The sequence below is a fragment of the Impatiens glandulifera genome, chromosome 2 (assembly GCF_907164915.1).
Source record: "Impatiens glandulifera chromosome 2, dImpGla2.1, whole genome shotgun sequence".
Classification (NCBI taxonomy): domain Eukaryota; kingdom Viridiplantae; phylum Streptophyta; class Magnoliopsida; order Ericales; family Balsaminaceae; genus Impatiens; species Impatiens glandulifera.
In genome coordinates this window covers 60,880,945-60,898,319 of record NC_061863.1, presented here as the reverse complement: position 1 = coordinate 60,898,319, position 17,375 = coordinate 60,880,945, and the positions used below count along the sequence as shown (strand labels likewise).

At 32.9% G+C, this 17,375-nt stretch overlaps 4 protein-coding genes across 6 annotated transcripts; 3 read left to right on the top strand and 1 right to left on the bottom strand.

Annotated features, from left to right (window-relative positions):
• Positions 1-2,278: 2,278 nt before the first annotated feature.
• LOC124925129 (L-aspartate oxidase, chloroplastic-like) lies at positions 2,279-5,531 on the top strand (the record flags this gene model as incomplete). Its single annotated transcript, XM_047465099.1, is given in 13 exon segments — positions 2,279-2,780; positions 3,019-3,373; positions 3,828-3,921; positions 3,924-4,069; positions 4,202-4,258; positions 4,362-4,442; positions 4,785-4,846; positions 4,955-5,075; positions 5,077-5,100; positions 5,102-5,163; positions 5,165-5,267; positions 5,269-5,457; positions 5,460-5,531. Coding segments are annotated over 12 exon segments (1,248 nt in total), but the record flags the coding sequence as incomplete, so codon positions are not given.
• A 480-nt stretch (positions 5,532-6,011) lies between these two features.
• Positions 6,012-8,178, top strand: LOC124927687 (serine/threonine-protein kinase STY13-like). The gene is made up of 6 exons (XM_047468141.1): positions 6,012-6,428; positions 6,608-6,729; positions 6,890-7,086; positions 7,164-7,338; positions 7,426-7,560; positions 7,674-8,178. The coding sequence occupies exons 1-6, from the start codon at positions 6,161-6,163 to the stop codon at positions 7,878-7,880; spliced, it is 1,104 nt and encodes a 367-aa protein (XP_047324097.1). The 5' UTR covers positions 6,012-6,160; the 3' UTR covers positions 7,881-8,178.
• Positions 8,179-9,099: 921 nt separating this feature from the next.
• Positions 9,100-11,799, top strand: LOC124927688. 3 transcript variants are annotated; one of them, XM_047468143.1, is made up of 7 exons: positions 9,100-9,161; positions 9,236-9,299; positions 10,109-10,395; positions 10,544-10,650; positions 10,735-10,867; positions 10,939-11,133; positions 11,252-11,799. In XM_047468143.1, the coding sequence occupies exons 3-7, from the start codon at positions 10,129-10,131 to the stop codon at positions 11,567-11,569; spliced, it is 1,020 nt and encodes a 339-aa protein (XP_047324099.1). In that variant the 5' UTR covers positions 9,100-9,161; positions 9,236-9,299; positions 10,109-10,128; the 3' UTR covers positions 11,570-11,799. The 3 variants fall into 3 exon arrangements, with proteins under 3 accessions (XP_047324099.1, XP_047324098.1, XP_047324100.1); XM_047468144.1 differs by having other exon boundaries at positions 9,156-9,161; positions 10,126-10,395; XM_047468142.1 differs by having other exon boundaries at positions 9,121-9,299.
• Positions 11,800-12,692: 893 nt separating this feature from the next.
• On the bottom strand, positions 12,693-14,309 carry LOC124927685 (UDP-glycosyltransferase 90A1-like). Its single transcript, XM_047468140.1, has one exon. It carries the CDS (start codon positions 14,292-14,294, stop codon positions 12,882-12,884), a length of 1,413 nt encoding a protein of 470 aa, XP_047324096.1. The 5' UTR covers positions 14,295-14,309; the 3' UTR covers positions 12,693-12,881.
• Positions 14,310-17,375: the final 3,066 nt, after the last annotated feature.

Genomic DNA, 17,375 nt, shown 5'->3' with positions numbered 1-17,375 from the left:
TGATGCTTAATTTTGAAAGTGTCCGGATTGCCGGATCGAGAGCTGTGGATAATTTGGATATATATATGAGAGTAAATGGATACTTGAGTTGAATTCGGGGTTGACCTGCTCATAAACTTAAAACGGTTAAAAATAAAATTAAAAATCTTATAGGTATGTTTCGAACTCGCAACCTAATAAAATATATTCAACTTTCTAACCAACTAAACTAATAACACTTTATATTTTAAATTCAACACTAAATTTGATAAACGCGGGACATTTTTAACTAACTAATCTCTCTCTATATATATAATGATGCTTAATTTTGAAAGTGTCCGGATTGCCGGGTCGAGAGCTGTGGTTAATTTGGATATATATGTGAGAGTAATGGATACTTGGGTCGAATTCTGGGTTGACCCGCCCATAATCTTAAAACGGTTAAAAATAAAATTAAAAATTCTATAGATATGTTTCGAACTCGCAACATAACAAGACAAATACAACTCTTTAACCAACTAGGCTAATAACACTTTATATTTAAAATTCAACACCAAATTTGATGAACGCGAAACATTTTTAACTAACCAAATTGTCGGGTCGAGAACTGTGATTAATTTGGATATATATGTGAGAGTAAATTGATACTTGGGTCGGATTTTGGGTTAACCCGTCCATAAACTTAAAACGGTTAAAAATAAAATAAAAAATTATATAGGTATGTTTCAAACTCGCAACCTAACCAAACAAGTACAACTCTTTAACCAATTAGACTAATAACAATTTATATTTTAAATTTAACACTAAGTTTAATGAACGCTGAATGTTATAACAATATAATTTTATCCATATGCATCGTAGGATCTTCCTAGTTAATTATAATATTTAAAATAACTAACCTGCATGATACACATTACTAACCTTCAAATGCCAACTCAAAATTTTAACAAAATTAAAACTTTATTTAATTGAAGAAATCCCTCCATGCTCCATTTATATAGTCTTAATTTAACGTTAACAAATTTAATATTTATTTATAAATAAAAATTAAAAAATATTAAATCTCTTCAAACTTATTTAAATAACACAAGCTAATTAAATATCATTTAATTCATCACCATTTATTAATTAAAATATTAAAATAATATTTATTTTAAATTATTATTTTATCATTATATTATATACATTTTAAATAATTTTTACTAAAAAAAAATCACCACCGAGCGTTACTTTTTAAATAATTCATGAAACAAAACTTTAGAGGTAACTCTACTAAAAATTAACACTATTTAATTTTTTTTTTATCTTTTTTAAATAAATAAACACTAATAATCACTTAAAGATAGTTAATAATTCTTAGAACGCCTGAAAATCATGACTTTGTGAAGTATCAACTATTTTCAATATTTTATTTATTTATTTATTTTAATTATTATTTTAAACATTAAAAATGAGATATTATAATCAATCTCCTACCACACAAAATATAATATAATATATATATATATATATATATATATATATATATAATAAAATAATAATGAAGGAACTATATTTCATGTCCCCATAATATGTAAAGTTATATTTTATCTCTTTAAAAAATAATTTAAAATAGTTGAAAAATATCTTACTCGAATAACGTTCAAATTTAAAGTTAGTATGGTGTTTTTTCGGTACGATAATCTATTTAGTCAAATTAGATTTGTCATATCTAATATATATAATTCGAACAATAATCGTAATTTTTGGTTAGTTGTTTGTTGTTTATCCTCTCCAATTTTGTTAATAATTATTTCTCGAATCCATATTTATCTCCTTATTTGCAGCAAAAGAGATCATATTGTCCTTATATTATAGTAATTATCGATTTAAGAGATCGAAATATTACAAATTCGATTCCACTTGAAAGTTCTTTGAGTTTAAGCGGGAGATTATGATTGTGAGGTGTGATTCTAGTTCTTCTTTATTAAAAAATAAAATATATATTCTAATAATTTTGTTCACTATTTTGGCTATATTTGTAAATGATAAATTATTATTTGATTGAATTTTTTTTTAACCTCGAGCAAAACAAAGATAAATTTTAATGCAGCATAGAATTGTAGATAAAGATTATTTTTACACCCTTAATTAATTTGCTAGAGTTTATTTTTCATCGTTTATTGTTGTTGATCATGTATGCCGGTCGCTGACAAGGATGAATGGGGAAGGGTATGGCGCGAATGGAATAATGCTTAAATTCAGTTTGGCTTCGTCTTCCATTTAATTATTATTGCAGCAATCCGCTATGAATAATCAATATTGACAAGGACGTCCCATACCAGTACCAATAACCACCATAAGACTCAGTAATCCTCTCTTCTTGGCCACTCATCATCCTCTTGTTTGCGACATTCTCCTGATTGCCAGCCACACCGTAAGATTCTTCTTATACATTTCTGTTCTCTATCTACTCTAATCTTATTCCACCGCGATATCTCCGATGCTTTTCAGATCTCCTCCACATATTTACACGTGAGACTTCCAAATATTGTTCATACCATGTCACAAACACGTGACCTAAATGTTGATGTATCTTTCTTTCATTAACTTCTGTCATTTCCCAGAAAGTTGTGATGGCAACCACCATATATAGCCTCAGGCAGCAGCAGCAACTTGCACTTCAAGGAGATGCTTTTCACTAATCATTGTTGTAAACAAGCTTCATTGGTCTCTCGTATAGCTTTTCGGGGAGGACATCAAAGGGGTGTCGTATGGTAAGTGATGAAGGATGGTATTTCAACAGCAACATAATTGAATGGGTATGTTTTAGTTATAATTTCTTAATCTATAAAATTGAGACTTATACTTGTGGGCACATTACAAACATCTGTCAGAATCATCTTGGCATTTCATACTTTGAAATGGTTAACTTTGCTTCTTGGAACGTGTTACTCTTGCATGCTAAAGAATTGTCCCTTGAATTGTGTTATTTGTTGCTTTGGAGACATGAATGCAATTATATGTGGTTTAAGAGAAAAATGTCTTACCTTTTGCCAGGTCCCATGGCATGCCTATACTCTCGCATGTGCAAAGATTTAAAATATCCCTTCATCCAGTTCATGTAAACTAAAATCCCATTAGGACTGTAACTGCGTCTAGCACACAAGATAGTTCTATGAAGTGCTTCGATTTTACTGTGATTGGTAGTGGTGTTGCCGGTATTCGTTATGCTCTTGAAATGGCCAAATTTGGGACTGTTGCAATAATTACCAAGGCTGAGCCTCACGAAAGCAACACAAACTATGCCCAGGGTGGTGTAAGTGCTGTTTTGTGCCCTACTGATTCAGTGGAGAATCACATGAGGGACACCATTGTAGCAGGGGCTTATCTTTGTGATGAGGAGACTGTCAGAGTAAGTACTGATTCTACATGAATACCCTGTATTAAGTGTTTGTCATCCATACACATGGCTCTTAAAGTGATAAGAGGAGAATTAGGTCTAAAGTTCAATTCTTACTAGGAACACCTTGATTTAGCTAGCATTTTAGTGGGATGTTGTTCTAGCTTCCTTCAAAGAAAAAAAAAACTATTGTCTAAAGAATTGAGGAAGTGTATATCGGTTTATTCTTTCTCCTGTAACTTTAGCAGTTTATCATTTGTTAAAATTACCGACTACTGCAGTTAATTAGATTTTACCATAAAACTCCTATATAAATGACACATTGTAATACTTGTTATCTAATCAATAATATCATTTTGAATCTTCTTCTTCATCTCCTCTGAAATTTGACAACTTTGATTTTCTTGCATTCTAAGTAGTGTAATGGTTGGCAAAGTGACAAATGTGAATTTGAATTATTGTTCAGGTTGTGTGCACTGAAGGGCCAGACAGGATTAGAGAATTGATTGCGATGGGTGCATCTTTTGACCATGGAGATGATGGAAACTTGCATCTGGCAAGGGAGGGGGACACTCTCATTGCAGGATTGTCCATGCTGCTGATATGACGGGAAGAGAAATCGAGAGAGTATTATTAGAGGCAGTTGTCAATGATTCGAATATTCATGTTTTCCAGCACCATTTTGCAATAGATTTGCTGACATCTCAGGTCCAATTCTAATAAAAAGCTATTCCAATTTGGTCCAGTTAACTCCTATCCCCCTCTACAAGGTTGTGGATCTCTTTATCTGGCAATTTCGAGCTCTTAGTTTGATATGAATAAATAATGCTGCCACTGCAGGATGGTTCAGACACTGTTTGTCATGGTGTAGACACTTTGAGCACTGAAACTCAGGAGGTAACTTCTTAGAATTTCCCCATGTTATTTAAAATGATCCAATGCAGAAACTCATTACCATTCTTGAGGTCAAGTTGCTGGTTTCTTCATGTCAAACATGTAGGTTGTACGGTTTATCTCAAAGGTTACTTTGCTTGCATCAGGTGGGGCAGGTCATATTTATCCAACAACTACCAATCCTCTGGTATTCTTAAAGTTATCTTGCTTTGCAGGATTATTGCTCTTTCTGTCAGACATTTATAAAAATATTCCAAGGTGATCCTCACACTTGAGATAAATTTGATACTTGTGTTTTGGAAACAGCTGATTGGAATGCTAGAAAGGCGTGAACAAACATAACAAACGTATAATTTTTAGGATCTTGATCCGGATCATAACCCACTTCCAACTGAAATAAAAAAAAAATCAGAAACCATCATGGTTATTGCTGTGCTTGTCTCCTGATTCAAGTTTTCATCAGTGATCATCCAGTATGTAGGTCAAGATGTCCCAGTCTTTTGAACTCCATTTCAATTCAATATTGTAGATAGCTACAGGTGACGGGATGGCTATGGCTCATCGAGCTCAAGCTGTGATATCAAATATGGAGTAAGTAACTTCACCTCTTTAACTGTCATTTTGAAAACTATGGAATCAATTATGTTGTTAAGAAATCCAAAAATGCTTTATTTTGGTTGGTGTTAAATTTGTTGGCAGATTTGTTCAGTTCCATCCCACAGCCTTAGCTGACGAAGGTCTTCCCATTAAGCCAACAAAGATTAGGGAGAATGCATTTCTAATTACAGAAGCTGTTAGAGGCGATGGAGGCATCCTGTATCTATAACTTAGCCATGGAAAGATTCATTCATGCCTTTATACGACGAGAGAGCAGAACTTGCTCCTAGAGACGTGGTCGCCAGAAGCATTGCTGAAGAAACGCAATGAGAAATATGTGCTTCTAGACATATGCCATAAATCCATCAAAGAAGAAATACTGAGTCATTTTCCCAACATAGCTGCCGAGTGCCTCAAAGTATGGCCTGGATATAACCCGGCAGGCAACCAATTCCAGTAGTTCCAGCCGCAACCATTACATGTGCGGTGGAGTCAGGGCCGGTCTAGAAGGAGAGACGAATGTGATTGGTTTATACGTGGCTGGTGAGGTTGCATGCACTGGTTTACACGGAGCTAATAGATTAGCTAGCTAGCAATTCATTACTCGAAAGCATTAGTCTTTGCAAGAGCAGTCCAACCTTCAATAGATCATCATCACATGAAGAAGAAGAAGAAGAAGGATAGTTTTTTTATACTATTTTTATATTAGCCTATAAAAACTTTAATTATATTTTATCTCAACTTTTATATTTTATTTTTAAAATATTATTATATTTATATTAAAATACTAACCTCTAAAGAAAGAGTTAATTAATGATGTGAATTAATAAAATAAAACAAAACAAAAGTAGAAGCTGGATGCGGGTAGTTGGGAAGTAACATGGTTTTTTTTTCTTGCAGGCAGGTAAATGTTTTGAGAAGGTACGATGACCGTGTGGGAAAGAGAGAGAGAGAGAGAGGGGGTGCTTTAAATGAAAAAGGGTGGGGCTCCCAAAAGAAAGAAACAGACATGGTGATCCATGTGGACACATGGGTATGAAAGAGAAACAGCCTTCACGAGAAAGAAAGAAAGAAAAAGAAAAAACAGCAGAGTCAAATCCTTAAAGGAAGGCTGCTTTGAATGATAGATTACTTTCCCGAATCTCTGCAATCTTCAACACCCATCGGGCAGTTACTCTCTCTCTCTCTCTCTCTCTGTCTATACAGTTGCCTTCTTTAATAATTCCCCATTTTTACATCTTATTATTATTACTACTAGTAGTAGAGAATAGAGATAAGCTCTCTCAAAGTCAAACATACATTCAAAGGATGAAGGAAGGAGGAGGAGGGGGAGGAGATGGTTTTGTTAGGGCGGATCAGATAGATCTGAAAAGCTTGGATGAACAGCTTCAGAGGCATCTTAGTAGAGCATGGACAATGGAAAAGAAGAAGAACAACGATCAACAGCAACTTGAATCTATTGTTTCTAGGCAGGAATGGGAGATCGATCCTTCCAAACTCATTATCAAGAGTGTTATTGCTCGCGGTACCTTCGGTACTGTTCATCGGGGTTTCTACGATGGCCTTGACGTTGCAGGTCTATTTTCTTTTCAGGGTTTTTAGACAAATCTTACTACTATTGATTGATTAATTAATTAATTAATTAGGGTTTTTTTAAAAATCAATTTAGATAGATCTGTAGTAGTTTATCACGGGATATAGCTGAATTTACAGCTGTCTCAAACTTATAAAGTGACATATCATCTTCATGCTCAGTTAAACTTCTTGATTGGGGAGAAGAAGGACATAGAACAGAAGCAGAAATATCATCACTTAGAGCTTCTTTTACACAAGAAGTTGCTGTCTGGCACAAACTTGACCATCCTAATGTAACTAAGGTATTTATCACAATACCTGTTTTCTCTCTGTGGTTTTGTGGGAAGTGAAATGTAGAGTTGAATGAATCACAAATTTGGATCATGGGCGGGGGCAAATGATCATTTGTTTCAGTCACATAGACATGAAGCTGCTGCTGACAGTTTGTTTGATTGATTGCAGTTCATAGGGGCTATAATGGGGGCAACGGATCTTAACATTCAGACAGAAAGTGGACAAATTGACATGCCTAGGAATATTTGTTGTGTAGTTGTGGAATATCTACCTGGAGGAGCGCTTAAGAATTTCCTCATTAAAAACAGAAGAAGAAAGTTAGCTTTCAAAGTTGTCATTCAACTGGCACTGGATCTTGCAAGAGGGTGTGAAGTACTCTTAAAATCACAATTTTCTTTTTTAAAAGAAAGTAGAATTTGATGCTAAAACGTTGATTTCGCAGGTTGAGCTATCTTCACTTGAAGAAGATTGTCCACAGAGACGTCAAGACAGAAAATATGCTCTTGGACAAGTCCCGTGTGCTAAAAATAGCCGACTTTGGAGTTGCTCGTGTGGAGGCTTCAAACCCTAATGACATGACAGGGGAAACCGGAACCTTGGGCTATATGGCCCCTGAGGTATATAACAAAATTACCAAATTGACGTTTTCTTTTTATATTTTTTCCTGAACAACTAAAATAAAATTGGATAACAATCTGGGACAGGTTCTTAATGGCAACCCGTATAACAGGAAATGCGATGTGTATAGTTTTGGTATATGTCTTTGGGAGATATATTGTTGCGATATGCCATATCCAGATCTCAGTTTCTCTGAAGTAACTTCTGCAGTTGTTCGCCAGGTAAATAAAAAATATGAATAGGGATAGGGATGAATTTGTTAACTAGAAATGACATAAATTGCAATATTATTATTATTATTATTATGTTTGTCTGGATGTCTGTCTGTCTACAGAATCTGCGGCCAGATATTCCTCGATGCTGTCCAAGTGGTATTGCAAACGTGATGAAACGATGTTGGGATGCTAACCCAGACAGACGGCCTGAGATGGACGAGGTTGTAACAATGTTGGAGGCCATCGACACATCCAAGGGTGGAGGTATGATTCCTCAAGATCAGTCTCAAGGTTGTTTATGTTTCCGTAGAACTAGAGGACCCTGAATATGAAGAAACTATGTACCAAAACCCGAACCAGAGAGCCATTGGTTTAAATAATAATAATGATAATAAGTAGTAGTAGATGCAGATGCAGATATATCTACGTGACTGTGAGTGAATGAGTGAGTTTTCCATTTTGATTCAATTCAAACTGGAAAAATTGAACTTTTGAGTTGTAAGGTTATGAAGTAATTTATTTGAGCAATGAAGTTATTGTCACAAGCATTGCATGAACATCTTCCATCTGTAAATCTTATCTCACAGTCTGTAATGAAATTATCTTTTATTCATTTTGAATATTATAATATTTAGGCTTGGTTAGATCTGAGGTTATTTCCAAATATTATTTGTTTGATGTAAAATGACTAAAATGTCCCTGTTATTTAATATTTTAAATGATGCAACCATTGTTTTGATTGTAAATTGGATAATGAACTATTTAAAAAAAAAAAAAAAATTAACACAAAAAAAACTATGCCTTAATAAGTGAATCAATACAATTCCAATAAATTTTCATTTACTCTATTCAGGACAACATTAAGATTAAAGAGATACTGGTAACAATTTCAATTCAATTTTAGCTGAAATTCAACACCAAACCAAGTTAGACTGAAATTAAATATGGTTATATTAATGTTACTATATATATATATATTACAATTAATAGCTTATTATTATATACATCTTTATAACAAATAAAATTTTCATTTATTCAGGCAAAAAAAGGAAATCTCTTGACTTATTAAAAGGCCGGCGGCTATAACATAGAATTATTTAAAATTGACCAGCTAATAACTTCTTATTCCCCTAAATCTAGCAATTTAATGATCTTCATTACAGAGTTTCCATATTTGATTCATTAAAATTATTAAAATAAATAATTTAAATTAGGTTTTCATTTAAACATTATTTATAGTAATTAACAAAATCTTGACTAAAAGACCAAAGTCAAGAATCCTTACAGCTTCCCAAAATTCCATGTAATAATTTTTTTTAAAAAAAGAGGAGAAATGATGCATAAATTACAAGTATTGATAAGATTAGGGACCAAAATACATGAAATCTCTAGTATAGAATTGAAAATGGCGCCAAAATCAGGGGACCTATATCTTCTTTGGCAATTTAAAAATTACACATGAATAGGTGGTAATAGTGGCAATTACGTATATTATTTGAAAATTGAGGGGCATTAATTTTAGAAAATCTTGCGAATTTATATCTCCTGGATTTTACCCGTGCTTGCCGGCCCAAGTCTGGTAACAACAGCGGCGTCGCCTTTCGCCGGTAACTTACTTACAAAACCTCTCCTTCTCTCTCTCTCTCTCTACTTTTTGCGAATGAATACGTTGTAATCGTAGACAGAGACGTCAGGAACTTGCTGGACTTCTGCCGGTCCGATCACTACTTCACTACCGTTCTCTGGTAAGCTTTCTTTCAAACGCGTTTTCTAATCTATTTATCTTCATTTATAGTCTAGCGGACTCCATGATCGAAGAATATAGTTTGACCTGGAAGATCTGGACTCTTTAATGTCTTTTAAGATGAGATCTCGCTGTTCAATGAATAACTCTTTCTTTTGCTCTTCCTAATTTACTTAACGTGCTGCTTTTCGGTTGTATAGATCAGTTTTGCGTTTCCATTTTACTGCATTTCATGTTCAAGCCTAGTTTTAGCTGTCCAGGTTGAAGTGTTCAATGAAAAATCTTAGATGTATTTGATAGTCCTTACTTTTTTCTTAAAGGAATGATCAAATTCCTATGCGTATGTATGCCTGTTACTTTTGTCAATATATTCATGTGTTCATCTAGTGAATACATCAACATTGTATACAGTTCTGCATCTGTAATGTGAATCGAATCAGTCTTACTGAACTGGTACTATATTTGCTCATTAGATTTAGTTTCTCGGTTTTATAGTGTTCATAGGGCTTTGTCATGTTTGTATCAAAGTTTCTGAAGTGGAAACTGTATTAGTATTTGTCAGAATGCACCTTAAGTTTCTTTGGAGAATGTTACTGAAGTTGTGGCACCCTAGCTTCTGAGAAATAGAGGAGAATGCAATGCTTTTGAACTTCTTGTTTACTGTATTAATGAGTAAATGAAACTGATTGATCTAACTTCAATACAGTTTTTAATATTTTCTTCTTTTACAGTTGTGCTCTTTCTATATACATGTACTTGATTACTCATGGTCCATGATAATCACTTTTGTTTATCTGCCATCTACATCAGGTTCTTATTTCCTGCAGATCATGTCTGGGGAAGCTCCTGGTGATCTGAATGGGCATCTGGATCCTAATGGAAAATGTGAAAGCCTCAAGGTCAAAGACCTTGTTGATACTGATGTAGGACACACAAAACTTGAAGAAAAGCACAAAATAGAGAATGATTCCATTGTTGCAGATCTCACGAATGGCAACCCAAGTCTTAATCCAGGGGTTGAAGGAGGAAACTCAGAGGTTGAGTACATTGATTCAGAGAACCTTACTGACGTGGATAACGTAGAAATGAGTCTTAAGGTATGAACAAATAGAAATATACTTTTTCTTTATAGACTTGATTTGCTAGTAAAATTGTTTCACTAATCTTGTTTACCAACTTCTAGCTTATCGATGTATTGATATGATACTTACCCAAAAATAATAATCATTATTAATTATCATGCAGACATTTGTAGAAGGTCTACGTTCAAAAGAGTGGATTTTGGTTTGTGAGGCTCTAAATGATGTTCGCCGTTTGTCTATATATCACAAGGAGATGCTAGTTGGCATGTTGTAAGTCTTCGTTTTTCAGTCATAAGTTATTTTCTCATTTTTTGTTACTCATGTTTGCTCTTCCCCTCTTAAATTCCATTGTAGGGTAGAAGTGATCCCTTTGATTGTAAAATCCCTGAAAAATCCAAGAAGTGCAGTCTGTAAGACTGCCATAATGACATCTGCTGATATATTCATTGCATACAATGATCAGCTAATTGATGAACTTGACCCAATGGTAAGAAGTATACTAATATGTGATCTATTAAATTCAACCTCCTTAAAACTCATTTATTCTATCATGTATAGCTTCTTCAACTTCTTCTCAAGTCTTCACAAGACAAGAGATTTGTATGCGAAGCAGCTGAGAGAGCTTTAATAGCCATGACTACTTGGCTTTCTCCAGCATTACTGTTACCAAAGTTGCAACCATATCTGAAGAACCGGAATCCTCGAATTCGAGCCAAAGCTTCATTGTGCTTTTGTCGAAGTGTCCCACGCCTAGTAAGAATTCAGATAATGTCCTATTTCTAGATATACTTCTGGATCATCATGATTAATATTTTCAATTGAACAAGAACACATAGTTTCTTCCATTTACTAAAGACATTTCCCACAACAGGGCAATGAAGGGATAAAAGCTTTTGGGATGGACAAATTGGTGGAGATAGCAGCTGCCCAGCTGAGTGACCAGCTTCCTGAGTCAAGGGAGGCTGCCCGGACTCTTCTTGTAGAACTTCAATCAGCGTACGAGAAATGTCAGGAGGCAGAAGATGCTGCTGTCGTTGAATCATCTGAAAAAAATTCTTGGGAGATATTCTGTCAGTCAAAACTGTCCGCTTTAAATGCGCAGGCAGTTCTCAGAGCAACAACGAATATTGGGGGGCAGGAAGGTCGTCGTCAATCCAGTGAACGGGTTCCAGCAGTAGCTGCTGTATGAAGAACATATTTGGTTTTATTGTTACTGAGTAAAGAAGATATGGATTTTTCATCCCCTCCCTTGATTGGTTGTTTGATTACTTGTAAATACCACAAGAGAGGTTTAAAATGATTGGGATTTGAGGTTGTTCCAAGGATTGTAGTTGCCTTATAAATAGTGGTGGCATTTTAAGTGATTCTTTGACAATTATTCACAGCAAGAGTTTTGTTTGAGTACTTACTACTTTATGAGTTTACGTGTAAGTTTACTTTTTACAATTCATTGCAAGTTCTTATCTTTATTTTAATGAAAACATACACAACAAAATGAGGATCAATTGTTTAGTATTTTTATGAACTTATGATATTTAATCTCTTTGGTAAGATTTAATACAATTGGAACTTGTTTGATGTGAATTTTTACCTAAACATTTTATCATATATCATTTCAAGCAACAAATCAATGAAAAAAAAAATAATTCAACAAATTAAAAACTTAAATAAAATTTCTTTTTTATTCAACAATTATTTTAATAAAATTCAAAAAAAATTCTCAATTAACAAAACATCAAACAAACTTTAACTATAATAATGACTTATTTAAGGACAAAATAAAACTAATGTCTTGTTTGATTTGAGATATTTAAATAACTCAATTATTTTAAATTATTATTTATTTTATTATTATATATTAATCCGTTAAGTTTTTTTTTTTAAGAAGTCATCCCTTCTCAAATCTCAAAATCATCACCATTCGGTTCCTTTTAAATAATTAAGTTCTTTGAAAAAAAATTAAATCCTCAAAAGTAGGATATTAAAACATAAGATTAAATTAAAAAATATATATAAGGGATTAAATCTAATATTAAAATAATTAAATATTAAGTTAATTACTTTTGAGTCAATAATTTCAATATATATATATATATATTGAATTGAAATGTAAAATTTAAATTTGTATTTGGTCTTTTAGTTTACACAAAAGGTTATTTTCTTTTATATTGAAATTTGAATAATTTAAAAAACTAGCAATGACATTTTATTTTATAATCAGGTATAAATACTTGTCAAATATTCTCCCAAATTCAATAAAAACTGTAAAAAATGAGTAGTCAAAATAATATAATTATTTTATTATCGCTGTCACCAATAAATGTGTTTTAAAATAGTATGAATGAAAATTCTAGAATACAATTAGCATTCAACAAAGATACCATCTGATCTTGAATATACATATTATTCCCCCCCATACTTCAATAAAAGTCTGCCCAACTTAAGGAAAAATACAAAATAGAAAGGACCACAAAACGCATTACGCAATATCATCAATCAAATCATGAAATGTTAATTTTATTTCCATGAATCTCATTGATGAGCTCATTTAACGCACGCCAGGATGAACCGCCGTCCGCCACCGCCTTCATGGCGGCAACCCCCACCTCCTCCACCTTCTTCCTTATCACCTTTCCTTTCTCCCCTTCCATCAATTCCCTAACCATCTTCTCCAACCCTTTCCATTTGACGAACCCCCTAACCGATCCATCACATGTCTCCACTCTAATCCCAACTCCGATCTCATCCGTTATAAACCTCGCATTCAGATGCTGCTCGGCCATCATCGGCCATGCCAATATCGGGACCTTGGCGCATATACTCTCTATGACCGAGTTCCATCCACAATGACTTAAAAACCCGGTCACACTCTTGTGTTCAAGAATATCCCTCTGTTCCACCCATTCCCTCACAACCATTCCCCTGTTTTTCACTCTGTTTTCGAATCCATCTCCATTCTTATCCTCGAATCCTCTCACCACCCACAAGAAATTCACCTCCGATTTCTCTAACCCAATTCGGATTTCCTCGAATTGCTCTCTTGAAATCTCGGCCTGGGAACCGAATGCTACATACAGAACGGATTCCCCATTTTCTAACTTCATGTCCAGCCAGTCCATCCAGGGAGATTTAGGACCATTTTCCTTTAACGGATGTTCAAGGAAGAACGGTCCCAAGCACCAAGCTTTCGGGACTGCATGTTGATTCCAGTGATTGAAATAGACAGGCTCGAGTTCATAGAAACTATTAACGACCACACCGTAACTTCTAGAAGCTGCAGAGATCGACTCTTGTATGAATTCCGAGCCTCTTGCGTTCTTCTCGAGATCATTCAGGGTTAACTTAACAGAAGTGAAATTTGGAACTGAAAAGAGTTCGTCCTCTGATTTGACATCTATTTGGTTCATATTTATAAAGACCTCTCGACTGACGGTTACAGCGTAATTTGACATACCGTAGTAAAAGAAACGTGGGATTTTGAATTTGGAGGATGATTCTAAGGTCCAGGGGAGGAAACCATCGGAGATAAGGAAAGAAATGGTGCCGACGGGGATTGAAGAGAGATATGATTCGAAGTGGGTTTGCATTTGTTTTGCGGCGGCGGCGAATGAAAAGAAGAGTGACATGGAAGGGAGTTTGTCGGTGCTTTCAACGCCGGGGGGAATTCCGACGATGTTTTTTGGGAAAGGGAGGACGACGATGGAAGCTTGGGGGGTGCCGGATAGAAAGTCGGCGACGAAGGGTTGGTTGGCCGGAGTTGTGATAACGGTTACGGCGGCGCCACGGCGGATGAGGAGGCGGGATAGGTGGAGAATTGGGATGGTATGGCCTTTGGACATGAACGGGAATAGAAGGACGTGAGTGGATGAAAATAAAACATTTGAATCCATTCTTTCTCTCTCTCTTCCTCTCATTCTATCACACTCTCTCTATTCTTATTTATAAGTAAAATAAACTTATTGTTCATGTTTTGTTTTAAAATGTTTGTATAGTGAGATTTTGAGATTTTTGGTAAAGAAACTTAATTATTATTAATATATGACAATATGTAGTAACGATACTTACCGAGGTAGCTCAATGGATTTCGATTCTATCTATAAATATTTTGAGTTTAAGCGGGACTAGGACTATCATGTATATCCCTACTTAGTTAAATGTTCACTTAGCTAAATGTCCACTTAATACAAACATGAAAATAACACATAGTATGATCAAGTATATTCATACTTAGTCAAATGTTCACTTGGCTAAATATCCATTTGTCCAAACATGAAAATAACACATATCTATAACTTTATTGATGGAGAGAAATTTTTATAGATTGCTTCCATGGTTTGTATATAAAAGGTCGCTAGACTCATTTTTCATTAAGTCTCTCGTACACCATTTAAGAGAGAAAAATAAGAGCTTAGAAGTATTAAAGAAAAATCATAGAAAAAGGTTTAAGGGACTAAGCAATGACTGAAGATATGTAACTTGATCTGTTTTTCAGATATGTGTTAATTACATGATTTGATCAAATTATTAAATAATTTAATTAATGAATAAGTGATATGATTAAGAAAAATTTAACGAAAAATGATATAATATGGTATGATGGAGTGTAAAAGAAAATATTTAAATTTTTTTATTATATAAAATAATATATTTTTTTAATATTTTAATTAATGAATTGAGATATATAAATATATAATTAATAAAAAAGTGAATGCGATGATGTTTGTCTATGATTTATTAAATTGTAAAAAATAATATCCGGTATATTTTAAAATTTATTTTTGCTAAGTCAGTATTATTTGAATTATTTAATTTATTAATTTAAATATTTTTATATTTATTAAATTCAAAATATAAAAAATATATATTATAAAATTCAAAATATTTTTAATAGAAAAACCAAAATGAAACGAGTTTAAAGGGAAAGTAGGCCGAAAGAGCAGTGTCCAATAGACGTTTGTCAAATGGATGGACCTGTAAGTGTATGCTTTGCATTTGAACTCTTACACCACTTGCCAACAACTAATTTTAATAAATATAGAATTATGTAATGTGTAATAATATTTACTCAATAATTATATTTAATAAATTATTGAAAAGTCACTATATATGATTTCTCTTAATTTGTTAGGATGCTTCATATCCTAACAAATTAATTAATTAATTAGTCAGATTGCTCAATTTCTATTTTGGCATCATCACTTCACTTATAGAATTAGTTATTTCAGCCCGTTTAAACAACTGGAGAGGAGAGGAGTGTCGTCCAGTTCCTTTTTGGCATTCACGAATTCATCTCCAGAACACTTGACTTACCCTAAAGACGACAATCCGTCCGGAGAAGATGGCTGTGAAATAGTAAAAGCGTTTGTTTGTGGTGTTGTCGTTTAGCCTAATAAGTGTGAGCTGTAAAGAATTAGATCTTCAACTTTATTATATTCTAGTAACAACAATATTCAGCGAGGTCATGGTTCGAGTCATTTTAAAGTCAGTAAATATAATTATTGTACTAATATTATTAGTATGTAAATTTATTAAAATTAGATTTTGTTAGGTGGTTTAAGATTATTTTTTTTTTAGTTAAATGTTAATTTTTTAGTTCAAACGTATAAACAAAATTTAAAATTAAAAGATAGAACCCACGTTATGTTAAAAAAAAAATATTAATGTGTAATGATTATATTGCAAAAAAATTAAGAGGGTTATATATATTTAGTTTACATTTGAATAAATATGACACAATTTTATAAAATTAGGCCCCAGAACAAAACAAATGAGATGCATGTAGTTACTGCATTTCATTATCCATACATAATTAACATGCTAGGCTAACAAATTAAAAGAAACATTCATCATATATCACAATCTATCAACCTTTATAAACTATAATTTTCTTTTCATCTTTAGTTTAAAATAGAGGATAACAAATCATATTTTTAAAAAACTATATTTTCTTATTTCCAAGCTATCTATACATTTATATTAATATAAAATAGAGATTTAACCTTCCTTACCGGTTAGTCTAAATATATATAGTCTTTTTCTCAATAATTCTCATGACTCATCAGTATTCTTATATAAAAGGAATCCATTTAATGAATGAGCTAAATCATATGCATAATAAAAAAAACAATATATTTTTATATCTAGATAAAAAATAATAAACTTCATAGAAAATTAATTCTTAAAAAGATGTATTCATTCTTTATTGTAATCAAAATAATGTTTATATATCATAATAGCTTAATAATAAGTCATCTACCAGAAAGTTTTATATAGACGTAATAGCTATCAATCAAGACTAGGGTCTTGCATTGACGCAATAATCATCAACCAAGACAAAAAGGTTTTGCGTTGACGCATTAACCAATATAAGCGGCACTCGAGTCACAAATAGTCCATTATTAGATAAATAAATACAATATCAAGTCCAGAGTAATAAAAATATCTCAATCGTCGTAATTATTTAAAGCCTCATTTTCAAGTCCAAATATATCATATTTCATTTCAATGTCGAAATAAAAAAACCACATCAAACTACTTGAAAATCATTTATCACAAAACATCATTTTATCACAAACATTTCAAAATCATTTATCACAAGCCATCATTTTATCCAAAGTTATTTCAAAATCAACTATCATAACCATTTAAATTGCTACCAGATATCACATTTGCGAACCCACTACTCCACTTCTTGAGCCCGACCATTCAAACGGAGTTCGATGACCCAACACTTGGAAATCTTGCGAGGAATGCTTAAAGGCGACGGTCTATTTTATCAAAAGTTATTTCAAATTCAACTATCAAAAATCATTATTTTATTAAAAATGCATTTTAAAATCTTACCATCACATTATCAAAAATCATTTCAAAATCAACTATTTATAAACCCATGTTTTTACATTGAAACATCACTATATACTATATAATATGAAAATTAACATTTCAATATTCTAAAACTTATACCCAAAATAATCATACATATATTTATAAAACTA

Coding starts and splice junctions, on each gene's coding strand:
- LOC124927687 (XM_047468141.1), top strand. CDS start 6,161: ATGAAGGAAGGAGGAGGAGGGGGAGGAGATGGTTTTGTTAGGGCGGAT. Junction 6,730..6,889: donor ACCATCCTAATGTAACTAAG/GTATTTATCACA, acceptor GATTGATTGCAG/TTCATAGGGGCTATAATGGG. Junction 7,087..7,163: donor GCACTGGATCTTGCAAGAGG/GTGTGAAGTACT, acceptor TTGATTTCGCAG/GTTGAGCTATCTTCACTTGA.
- LOC124927688 (XM_047468143.1), top strand. CDS start 10,129: ATGTCTGGGGAAGCTCCTGGTGATCTGAATGGGCATCTGGATCCTAAT. Junction 10,651..10,734: donor GAGATGCTAGTTGGCATGTT/GTAAGTCTTCGT, acceptor ATTCCATTGTAG/GGTAGAAGTGATCCCTTTGA. Junction 11,134..11,251: donor GTCGAAGTGTCCCACGCCTA/GTAAGAATTCAG, acceptor TTCCCACAACAG/GGCAATGAAGGGATAAAAGC.
- LOC124927685 (XM_047468140.1), bottom strand. CDS start 14,294: ATGAGAGGAAGAGAGAGAGAAAGAATGGATTCAAATGTTTTATTTTCA.